This window comes from Pholcus phalangioides, unplaced genomic scaffold, assembly GCF_987345545.1.
Source record: "Pholcus phalangioides strain wild (caught in Gottingen) unplaced genomic scaffold, Ppha-v1.0 ptg000008l_1, whole genome shotgun sequence".
Lineage (NCBI taxonomy): Eukaryota > Metazoa > Arthropoda > Arachnida > Araneae > Pholcidae > Pholcus > Pholcus phalangioides.
The window spans coordinates 27,674,564-27,687,547 of NW_028301601.1; the positions used below are offsets into that span (position 1 = coordinate 27,674,564).

A 12,984-nucleotide genomic window follows, 5' to 3' on the forward strand; every position below is an offset into this window, starting at 1 on the left:
TGGCTACTCGTATGACAATCTACACGCGCTGTCTTATTTTTGATTAGAATGGCCAACACTTGCGCAGCTTTCGGATGTTCTGAACGGTTTAGGAAAGGGGGACCAGTATCCTTTCACAAGGGAATACTTTTTTGCTTATTCCCCTTCTTATAAATTAAAAATTGGAATATTAAATTGACGATGCAATGGATTTCTGACGTAATCTCAGTTTTTAACGACTCCATTTTGGATTTAATTCAATTAAAGTTCCAAGTTTTGGTAAAATTCAAATGTCATGAATCATTATTAAATGTTTTAATAGAATTTTTGGCAATAAATGATTGAAATTGTGAGTTTTATGAAGTTTTAACTGAAATATACGTCTCCGCAAGATTTGGCGAGATTTGGCGAGCTAGTGAGTTCATTCGACTTTTGCTCAACTTGGAAGAAAATATGCTTTTCAGGAGGAGAAATTTATGAAAAATATTCTATTTAAATAGAATGTGAGGAAAACTCCCCCCCCCCCTAGACAATTGCAGTTTTGCATAAAAATGCATAACAACCTCTAAAAATATTAGTATTTTTACCCCTCTTCACACCTGAGATAAAACTATTACAGAAAAGAAATTTTTTTATTCATTAATTTATGTTTGTTGTATGTGAAATTGCCGCTTCAAACAAGAAAATTAACTATTCAATTGATTTTTTTGAGTCAATATCTGTACTAAGACCTGAAGTCATATATTGTGTACCTCAGATGTTATCTTGAAAAAGAATCATTCTAAAAACGATTTAATACCTTAAATTAAGATTAACATATGCATACTTTTGGAGCGAAGAGATTACATATGTTATATGACATTATATATATATGTGTGTGTGTGTGTGTGTGTGTGTGTGTATTTTATTTATTTATTATATCCTAAAATATTATACACTCTCTCTCTCTAAATTATTACATATATACTATACATGGAATTTTAATTCTTATAATTTAGAGAAATTGATGATGAGATTCTGTAATTTTCTTGAGTAAAATCTATTTTAATCCTGAAATATTATGTAAGTGTTTACAGTTTTGTGTGATGAGGTTATAAAAGGTTTTTCAGGAATGTTAGAAATGAAACTTTCTTATTGTTTGAATATTATTTCATGACTGAATATGGTATGAGTGTGAATGTGTTACATTACGTAACATAATATGATGCATTATAATTAATTATACATTAATTATGAGTATATAGAGTAATTGTAATGTTCTGGAAAGATATATATTTGTTTTAATAACCCCTCGTATAAATAAATTTTCGAAATTAAAAGCGACAAAGTGAATGAAGAGAATATTTAAAAATATAAATGAATTAGGCTTTACAACATATACGTTGTTGCGTTTTCCAATATTTGTTTATTTTATAGAATTTATTTTTTCAAATCTGATACTCCCTAAATATCTTATATATAAATGTGAAAGTGTATGTATGTATGCTCTTTATACAAATCTACAGTTTTAGACCGATCGTCGCCAGATTTTGCATATATACCAAATAGGTCCGGGATTGAACCGTAGGCTACTTTAAAAGTTCGTCAGAGCTGGGCAAATGCCCGAAATGGGCAAAAAACTTTCGGGCAACAATGGTTTTGGGGCCTCAACAATTACTTTCGGAACGTTTACTTTGGTTACCGTGGTTTCCAACAATGCGTTTCAGACGTGTATATGTCTTTATAATGGTTTGTCACATCTTTAACGCTGCCATCATTACAGTTTATTCCTTTATAATGGTTTGGCTCTTTTCCAATACTCCCAGTAATTGAAGAAAACCCTGGAAGAGCCAGATATTTTTGCTTGCATGTATACAGGGTGTCCTGTAAGTGCTAATGTGGCCTTTATCTCATCAACCACCCATCGTTGAGGTATAGTTTCAATTTAGAAAGTGCTTAAAAGGAGTTTGAATAATATTCGCTGCAGAAGCTGGACATCTGACGTCACTAACAACAGAGAACAACAACTACGGCGATAAAACTGGGAATAAAAATGTTCAACGCCAACTGATGAACTCAATGCTCGCCTCAAATCATCAGCACTCTACTTCACCAAACACCAACTCTGGCCATATCGCTACATTGCAATTTACTGCCATTAGTGAGATGGGTTGGAAGTGAAGGTGCTGTCTATCGGTGGTCGCCTCGAGTTTGTTAGGACATCAACACTCTGGCACGAAGCTAAAAAATTATCATTATCCACCAACATGCGAGTTCAACTGCAAAATGACTCAGCACTGCTATCATTTTCACATCAGTTGATCAAACTTGGCAATGGAAGAATTCCCGTAGACCCAAGCACTGGACTGATAGCGTTCCCAAATGGATTTTGCCAGTTATTATATATATAAACTCAGTTCAAGAACTTGCAGACAAAGTCTTCCCAAACATTCAGCAAAATCACCGAAACCATGAGTGGCTTTGTGAGAGTGCAATTCTGGCACCGCAAAATGACAGTGTGAACAAGATCAACGAGAAAATCCTAAAAATTATTCCTGGAGACTCCACATCTTACAAATCGGTTGACACTATCACAGACACAGCGCAGACAGTTCTGTATCCTGCAGAATTTCTGAACACTTTGGATATTCCGGGTGTGCCACCACACAACTTGACCCTCAAAGTCGGAGCACCTATAATGATTTTAAGAAATTTGGAGATACCGATACTCTGCAATGGCAACAGACTCTGCGTGAAGAAATTGCACAATTACATCATCGAAGCAACGATTCTAACTGGATGTGGCAAAGGAGAAGACGTCTTCATTCAACGTATCCCAATTATCACTGAAGAAATGCCATTCACTTTAAAGCGATTACAGTTCCCGGTTCGTTTAGCTTTTGCCATGACAATCAACAAAGCTCAAGGCCAGTCGTTAGTAGTGGCAGGTATCAACCTACTTGAGCCCTGTTTTTCACACGGACAGCTTTACGTCGCCTGTTCGTGTGTTGGTAATCCTAAAAATCTGTACATCTGCACACCAGATGGAAAAACAAAAAATATTGTGTATCCACAAGCGATTGCCTGAAGTTTTTAATTAAAATATTTAAAAATAAAAGTAAATTTTTTTTTTACTTAATGCAGAATTTTTTTTGATTAAGAAATAATTAATGAGCTATATATATATGCAAATTTTTTACAGGGCGGGCAACGTCGCCGGGTATCAGCTAGTTTCACATAAAAATGAGTGAAATTCATTGAAAAAATGAAGGAAAGTTTTCATCAACTTGATCGAATTGAGTCAAATTTCGTTACAGCAACATCCTAGCTTCTGCGAAAACGCGCCAAATGTAATAGCGCAGAACCTGTTCTTTCCCCGACAATACTGCTCATCTTTTCTTCACGTTCGACAAGTTTTATGAATAGCGTGCGCGGTCTATTTATATCTTAAGTCTATGGTTAAGCCACCATACTTGAAACACCAAAAATTCCTATTGATTTCGAGTTAGTGGTTCGATTTGAATTGATAGACCTATTAGAGTTCCATTTCATCAAGTAACCTTTTTTTTGTTTGTAGTTGGGTATCATCGGTTGGTTCGGCAAATACAACTGGAAATGTCAGCCTGTTGATTATTCAGACAGTCCTGAGGCCACAGAGGTAAATTTTACGAATATTGGTCAAAATCAAAATGCAGTACTAGTTACACGATGTGCTTGTTAAAACACTTCAATTTTCTTTTTAGATGGCGCAACTAGCTTGGTGGTATTACCTCACAAAGTTCCTTGAATTCACCGACACGGTAAGTGTTATTCACAATGTTACAATTTTTTTTTTTGTCTGATTTCGAAGGTAAATTGGAATCTTGCTAAATTTGAATTGTCTCTTCCAGATATTCTTCGTACTTAGGAAAAAATTCAGTCACGTTTCAACTCTTCATGTTATCCACCACGGTATCATGCCCATGAGTGTCTGGTGGGGAGTCAAATTCACTCCAGGTTAGTATTAGTGAATATAATCGCACCGTTCTCATTTGTCCACACATTAACAAATGAAGTCCAGAAAGGCAACTGAATTATTAAGTCTAGAAACGCAAATAATTTTCAATTTCAATTCATAGGTGGCCACAGCACATTTTTCGCCTTCATCAACTGCCTTGTACACATTGTAATGTACTTTTATTACGGTTTGGCTGCTATTGGACCTCAGATGAACAAATTCTTGTGGTGGAAGAAATACATGACCGCTTTCCAGATGGTGAGATTGCTGTATCTAATTTATATCACTTTATTGACCTATATTCACATTACGGTCTCTGGTTTCATCAGGTTTATTTCTCATGGTGAAGAGTTAAAATGTTCCATTGTTGACTCGTGCCCTTTGATAACGTGGGAACTGTCGATAAACCGCAACGTATTGATACAAGGCATGGGAATTGGGCATGGTTAAGTATCCAAAAAAAAAGTCGTTATTTATACCCATTGGTCCCGCAACGATGTTCATTTGGGTTAAAACCAGCTGAGCATTTTTTGGCTATTGTCTATCGAGTTGGTGCTCATTTGGAGCGTAGTTCGAAAAATAGGTAGCAGATGGCAGCACACATGTAACAAGCATTACAGAAACAAGCTTCACGTTAGGTTCACAACACGGACACACATTCCAACTCGTTAGAATGTCCACAGAGGAATATGACCGAGGTATATGTGTGGCTTAATAGTAGCTTCCCGCCAAAGTTTTCTCGGCTTATGCCTTTGTGGGACTGTATCGGCAAAGACCAAAGAATTTTCGAAATTAAACTGCAATAAAATCATCCGCATGGCGTGTGGGTATTGTAGTCAAGCGGGTATTGATGCCAGCATACTCATACAAGCACGACATTTAAATTATATTCAGTCATGGAAAGTACAGCTACTTTACTGTACATGTGCACATTCTGTTGCAGAATTTCTAACTAATCTTTGCATACGAAGGTTTTCAACAGCGGGCTGAATCGAAGATGAATTTAGGGAAGAGAATTCAACCGCCCTTATGGGCCCACGTCCTCACTTGCCGGGTGAGAGCACTAGACTACAACTTCACTCATCAACCAAATTCATCCAGCTGTTGAAAACCACCTTATAGATAGCGAAGAGTGACATCTTCGAATCGGTACATGTCGAAATGTGTATGCATAAGCGTAGGCTGATTTACACAGTGGAGGAAGAGAACCTTTAAGTGAAGAGGGGCTTTTACAAAAAGAAAACTGATTAAAACCTTAGAGTGAGCATACAAATTGGTAGGCAGGCTAGCAAAGAAGGAAGCGTCAGCAAATAGCCTCTCCCGGGCATTGTCGGAGATAGACTTTGAAGTTTGGGAGGGCACGGTCATGTCAATTCATATATACATTTAATCAGTAGACTCCACCTTTGACGCTGGGGGGGCAATGCCCCCACGCCCCCGTATCTCCGCCCATGCTCCCGGGGCCATGATGCTCTTGAGACGCCAACCGGAATTTCTGAAATACTATTTGGAAAGTGGGTCCGTTTTATGGTGGAAACTGAATTGTTTGTCAGTACTGCCTTGGCACGTGTTTTTGTCGCATTTTTTCCTCTGGTATTCTCAGTTTCATTATCCCAAGTTATCTCTACAAGCTATTTACATAGAATGCTAAAATAGCACCAAACGTTCCAAATGAGGTATTAGTTTAGCAATTGTGAGGTCAGACGAAATATACTTTTATTAAATAAAAGTATATTTCGTCTGATTTAATGTGTGCAGAACGTTTCCATTCATACACGCGCCATCGTGGTCACGTGTACACTGTAACCACATCTATAGAGAAAGTGTTCGCCAATACGCATCCAATTAAATTTTTACTAATTTCGTTGAGTGAAAATACTCTTAAACAATTTTTTAATAGGCCCAAGTAAAAAGGTGTTTTTTACAAAAATACCCTAGAAATTTTGGAAAAGAATGAACTTGCTCTTCAAAATTATTTTCGATTAAACACTGCTTTAGAGTACTCCTCTAATGCGAAGTTCCCGTGCAGTCATCTATCGGTCCCATTATACAACTTTTTCATTACAGCTTTCCTGGACGACTTCATTGGTTTGAAATCTCGATTCGGAATCCGATACCTTTTTATCAGGTGCTTTTCAGACCATTTATGGAATTGACCGCAGCGTTTCATAAACACTGCATGGGTTGCTTGTGATTGATAAAAAATAGACTTGGCATGCTCGCTTAATTTTTAAACCTTTTTCCACATTGCAGGTTCAATTCATCGCCATCTTCGTTCACTCCTTTCAACTGCTATTCCGTGAATGTGACTATCCTAGAGGATTCATGTGGTGGATCGGATTCCACGCAGTTCTCTTCTGGTTCTTGTTCGCAGACTTCTACAAGAACACCTACGGCAGGAAACGTGCTGCTGCTGCCGCCGCCGCAGCTGCCGCAAAATATCAGAACAGCAAATCCAACGGGGTTACCCACAAGACCGAAACCAACGGATACACGAACGGTTACACAAAGACAAACGGCGTCCACCACACCAACGGAATCTCCAACGGTCACTCGGTAACCGAGAACGGTTACTCCAACGGCCACGCCAACGGTTCCGTTGCTAACGGATATTCCAACGGACTTGTACACAGGACGAAGGTGACGAACGGCCATACCGCACACTGAGAGCCGAGAAAGACTATATGCATACATAATACGCACCTACGTCACTTATGCGTTGTACAGGATTTACGCATCGCTCCTAGACTATTCAAAGTGCGGAACATCAATGATAACCTTAAGCCGGGTTTTCCTAGGAGCAGATTTCTACAGAGCGTGCAGCGTGGAAACACTGACTGATTGGTCAAAAATCCCGAATTTCAAGCTTTACCAATCAACGTTTTCACGCTGCACGCACCGTAGAAAAAATCTGCTCCTGGGGAAAACCCGGCTTTAATGGTATTCTCTTCCGTGGCGCTTTTTCGAAGTATCAAATGGTGTTTAAGGCCTTGTATAAGCCTTCAAGAAACGGCGGAAATAAATACCCTGCTTGACTGAATGTTATTTTTCACCGGACATAATGATAGACTGTTATAAGTCCACACAGACTTTCTGCCCGAACCATATCCTCTTGTATTTGTTCGTTTCTCTTGCATTATCCATTCTTTTTTATGTAAACAAAAGCACTTGGAAACAAATGTATCAGCTAAAACCGAAGTTACAGTTCGCTCAGATATTTCTGTGTGATGTTTCTTTTAAGTTATATGTATTTTAGGCCCTTTTTTATAGTGTTCTTTAAAGAGAAGGAAAACTTCGTTTTTAGCTGTTATTTTATTATTTTTATTAGTACTAACAACTTGTTTTATTTATATACTCCCAAGATATGTGCTGCATAATGTTCCCAAATTGTATTTATGTTGAAAATAACTGACAAGAGCTCAACGCGACAGCAATTTTTTTTTCCTTTATGAAATGTGAACTAAATTTGGAAAAATAAAATTTAAGATGTATTGAAAAACTACTGCGTCGCAAGATAAGCTTTATATATTTTTTCAACGTGGCATTTTAATTTTTTTTGAAAATAAAGAATCCACTGTTGTAATTTTTTGTACATTACATTTGTATATTTTTCTTGTCCCCCAACGAGGCCTTTTTATCGTTATTTTTTAAATATTGTAATTTTTTCCTATGCCAGTTGGATCCTAATAAATGTCTTGTTTATTGTAGTACGTCTTGGTTTTCAATTTTTGCGCACGTTACTTTTTACAGCAATTGATTCTTAACGGCTGGTAGTCGAACAAATCCTTTTACGCATGCAAAGACCACCATACTAGATAAAGTGGGTGTTTTAGAATACTGTTATGCAGAATCTACTTTTATACGGACATTTGTTCCAGATAAATTTCGCGTTACAATCTTCAAAAAGCATGTGAATTAAAGTGCTTAATATATCTAATGAAAATGTTTTTTTTAATACTATTCACTTTTTAATGAAAATATTTGAATTTTTGTTGGCTGTGGCCTCTCACACGAATCTGTTGGTATATGAAGTAATCGCTTTCGACCGATATAAATGAAAAACTCTACACCTCACCTGAAGAATTAACTAGGTCCCAACAAGAGAAATGCAATATTCGTGATTAGTTCCACAGAAGAAAAATTTTTTTAAAGCCAAATTGAGCTGTTCGTTTTTCTTAATGCTGGAAATGAACAGCAATTCATTTTACTTTAACCCTTTATATTCGACATTGGGGAAAGAAGAAAATTAAAAGTATAAATGTAAGAGATATATGTAAATTTTTTTTATTTTTGGTCCCATTTTCTCTGTTCCAATTAGAGACATGTCTGAAACAAATTATCTAAGTGCTTTGACTGCGGCCTTGACGGGAGAGTAAGTTTGAAATAGATTTCAGGAATGTGTGTTGTGTTGGGTTATTTAAAGTGGTGTGTAAATGCAATGGGCTCGCGCAGGAACGGTCGGAAAACCTCTGAATCTTTATGCCCGTATTCACCGACAGTTTAAACCACAGTCGCAGGTTAAAGGATTAGAGATAGACACGGATTGGTAAAATTCTGAATTCAACCAATCCGTGTCTCTGTCCAATCCTTTCACCTGCGATTGTAGTTTAAACACTCGGTGAATGTGGCCGTTATTGAATTAATGTCAAATTCAATTGCCTGATGACGGTGAAAAGTAAGCAAATAGTCCAGATAAAATCTCAGCCGTCACCAGAGAATTTCTCCCACAGACAAAACATTCAGCGGAGAACTTTTCGTTTCTTATAATCGAATATTATATACGCTTCCAACGTCAAATTTACTGTTAATACACCACCACTATATACGTAATGTTTTTATTGAATGAAACTAATGGAAAATATGTTACTAACCCTTAAGAAGCATTTTAAATTAATGGGCACAAAAGTATTTGCTTTAGAAAAGCTTTCTGTTACTTTGACCACCCTTCCAAAAAATGCATATTTATCCAGGTCCCTCACTTAGAACATGATTTTTTTTTGACATCAGGCGAAACAGCAACTTTCTAATTTGATTTCACGGGGGCTGAATAAAATTTGTTTTAGTAACTGTACAACCCCTTTTGAAACATGAGTACACGTACGCAAAGAGGGGGTTCTACCCCCCCCCCCCCTTGAGCCAAGATTAGTGGTTTTTTTTTACAGGAAAAAAAGGTAACCCCCCTCAAGAAAATTCTGCTTGCACCTATGATGAGTATACCTCTAGGATCAACAGTCGCCAGTAAAATGGTCTACCCAGCGGTTCTCGACCTTTTTGACTCGCGAAGCCCTATCCAGTATATAATTTGTAGCCCCCCCCCCCTCTTTTATTTATCAAATTAACCGATTTATATAATTTTCCTCGAATCGCCGCGGAGTACCAGTTGGGAACCCCTGGTCTACCCCATGAGTGCTAAATGAATGAAAAAATTTTCCAAATTGAATTTCGATCTTCACACGAAGACAAAATAATCGGCAAAGTATTTTTGCCCCCGACTCTTCATCTGACATTGTTTTAGCAAATTAAGTTGAGAAACATTTGTCATATTGGAGAACGATGAAAATTTCTCGATTACCTAACACTGGGTGCTCAACCCGCGGCACGCGTACCATGATATCAGGAGTGACTGGAGCGAACGCTTTTCGGAAATCAAAATCTATTCCATTTTTTGTTCAATAAAATCAACTTTTAAACAATAATTTTTTTATGAATGATGCTCTTGTAGGGCTACCAAACGAACTATATTTAGTATGGTAGGCAATCTTATAAAATAATCGTTGATGACTTTCTATTCAATACGTTTGTATTTCGTTTTTCATCTTTTTTGTCGTCTCGTGTTCATGAGATTAAGGGGACATGCGGACGTACACAAATAAATGTGTATATCCATGAATTCTTGAGGGGGTGGCATCCAAACATACACAGTTCCAGATCCATCATTTGGGGGTCGCAGGCCGTTGCCCCCCCCCCCCAGCTTTAGCAAATACACTAGAAATAGTGAGAGTAAGTTCAGTAATGTGAGAGTATGTTCTTTGTCTTCCCGGGAAAAGTTGAAATAACGGTCCTTCTCAGGTTTCGGTGTGTCTGCACAACACGGTGTAGGTAAAATTAGCTTTTCTAACGATATACGTACCGCTACTGCATTGCGGTAATCGAACTTATGACGAAACAATTAGAACTCAAAAGAGTGACAAACTGAACATGTTTACGAAAATAAAAGGACAGCCGAACAATATTTTGCAGGAACGGAGATGATGCTCGTATCCCGTAAAAACGGGATGTATGATCTGCTTGTTAAAATTCTTAGAGTGGCAGGGCTTGGGAAATAATCTAGATTGTGGCACGGCTTGGCAACCCCTGCACTAACCGGTGACAGCTTGCATTATTCAATTTTTAGGTTAATTCATTTCCAAAACTTTTGACAACCTGTGATGATAACGCCGTCAAGCAAAATTTTGCTCGAAAATTGCCTTTCTGACTAAATTCCCACACATTCCAAAAAATATGCTGCCATTTATAGGGTTACCAGACGTTCTCTTCTTTGATGTCATTTCTATCAAAACAGAACTATTTCATTTTTGTCCTTTGACCCAGGGATGTCTTAATGCGGGGAGCAACACTCCACCCCCCCCCCCCCCTCCTACTTTGCCTGAGGACTTGTTGAGTCTCCCCTCCATGAAGCCCCAAAGGAAAGAAACTTACTGAGCTTTAGCTAAGGGTAAAAAAGGATGCACACACAAATCGGAAGGGGCGATTTATTGTGCGGGCTCGTTCGATCGTCCCGTATTTTATGAAACACCAATTTTTCCTAATTCGCCTCTTGGGAAGAATATGATCATCTTCCCCTTCCTCTTCTGGATTCGCTTTTGACCCAGGGGTCTACAGATTCACATGTCAACATTTTTGTTCAGTCGTTAAATTTTTGTTTTCCCACCCGGGTGACCCCATCCGTTAAGACCACTGAGCTATAACTCAGTGGTTAAGACTGCACTAGGGGCAAGAGGCCTCTGTGCTCCCCCCCCCCCCCGTTTGCCTCTACTTCTGGATGAGGGTTGTGAGGTCACGAGATGATAATTAAAAAAAGACCCATGGTTGGGACCATGGGCTAAAAAAAGGGGGAAGGAGATTTCAATAAGAAAATTTTATTAAAAATAAATTGGTATTAATTTAAAATTGATGTTTCATAATATAATTATAATTATGATTTTTTTTTTCAGTTTTGTAGTGCCATCTGTGTTCAACATAGGTAAGGGAGTCGTTAATCGGAGGGCTAGAGCGGACCAAAGCGGTTTGAAGCGGACGGACATCTTCATTTCGGCGTTTCAAACCTGACAACCCTAGATATGATATGGAATTTGTGCTGCCATCTAGGAAATATCGGATCAAAAACTATTATCTTTGATATGTAGTTAATTTTATATTTCTTAGATGACAGCAAAACAGCAAAATTCCTGTTGCAACCTTAAACCCAGGGCTGTCATTTCAACTTTTACGGGGGGGGGGGGGGTAGCACATGTACTCAATGTATGTATATGTATATATATATACCATTTTTAGTGTATTTTCAAAAGCCGTGGGGGGGGGCCCTCCTTCTGCGGCCTCATCTGCCCCCCCCCCCTCTAAATGACGGGCCTGCGTAAAGCCGGGTTTTCCTAGTAGCAGGTTTCCTTTGCCGCGCACAACGTGATTCACCCAGCGCGACACGCCGTCCACTCACCAATAAAAAAAGCAGCATGACTGTTTTCCTACAGAGCACAATACGGCTCACGACAGCGCTTTACGTCGGGCGTTATTGACTGGAGAAACCGCGAGATACCCAGGCTCTGTCGCAAGAAGCAACGTAAGCTCTTCGCCCCCCCCCCCCAGAAGGGGGGAGGTCCAGAGCGTCTCCGGCAAAACCATTATTTATTGATACGTCAAAGATTACATATAGTGAAAAGAAATTAAAAATTATGTAAAAGGAAGAATCAAATTAATCAAGTTAAAGTCAAAGTGCAACGGGCACGGATAATAAATAATCATGGAAAGTTGTATGAAATCATATCGCAAAGGCGCAATCAGAAATTTGATTAAATTAAATAAATAAATAAATTTAAATTAAATAAATAAATGAAATTAAATTAAATAAATGAAATTGAATAAATAAATTTGATTGATCGAAGATTGTTTGACAGAAAGGCAGAGCACCCCATTGCGCTCGGGCAGTTCTGTACACTCTGTCCGATTCACTTTTGATCACAATTGAAGGTCTTTAAAATATCTCCGAGACACTTCATTATAGATTTAGGATTCATCCTGCTCCCCGCCTTCAAACAGTGCCACCAGCGCACTGTCAGGGTGAAGACGCGGCGATCTCCTTAACGGAGGTGCTGGTACCGGAGTTGGAGGAGACGGATCCCTTATCTTCCCAGGATGTTCCTCAAGGAATTTCACCATTTTTCTTATCTTTTCTCTTGATTCCTCTCGACGTAGTATGCCAAGCATCCATGGTCTGTGTAGATGGACAGCTGGCGAACGGAAGTGATAGGGTGTCGTTTCTGGACAGCATGTGGCGTAGTGCAAGGGCGTGCCAGACTCAAGACAAGAACATTTGTCACTGGCAATCACTTTAAAGCGATGTAAGTTTACCGGGAAAGGTCCATGACCGGTGACAAATAAGATGAGCTCGCGTGACCAGCCCCTGCTCCTAGTATCAACTTTCTTTATAACTTCATGAGGTGCTTCCTGATGCCTCCGGTATATCCAGTTGCCACTTTGCTATCATGTCCCTCCAGAGGAGAGACTTGGCGTACGAAGCTGGATATAAGAGTTTCTCGCAAAAGTCTCCCGTATTGGTCGCTTCTTTAGCCGCCGCATCCGCTAGCTCGTTTCCCCACTGGCCGTTGTGGGGAAACGAGCTTTTACCCAGGAGATGCGTATTGAAGGTTGAGATACAAGTATACTCCTGATCCTTCTGGCCATTGCGTTTTCAGAGAGTGGATTTAGAATGGCCTGGATACTCGAACGGCTATCCGATCTTATTACAGTCTGCC

The 12,984-nt window shown here is 38.8% G+C and overlaps 1 protein-coding gene across 1 annotated transcript in view; it reads left to right on the plus strand.

Annotated features, from left to right (window-relative positions):
* LOC149084140 (very long chain fatty acid elongase AAEL008004-like) overlaps positions 1-7,662 on the plus strand; it is a 48,655-nt gene extending 40,993 nt beyond the window's left edge. Inside the window, exons 3-7 of the mRNA XM_089234486.1 lie at positions 3,536-3,616; positions 3,702-3,758; positions 3,849-3,954; positions 4,077-4,213; positions 6,209-7,662. Coding sequence (XP_089090612.1) covers positions 3,536-3,616; positions 3,702-3,758; positions 3,849-3,954; positions 4,077-4,213; positions 6,209-6,622 — 795 coding nt within the window. The 3' untranslated portion in view covers positions 6,623-7,662. The remainder of the gene's footprint in view (positions 1-3,535; positions 3,617-3,701; positions 3,759-3,848; positions 3,955-4,076; positions 4,214-6,208) is intronic.
* Positions 7,663-12,984: the final 5,322 nt, after the last annotated feature.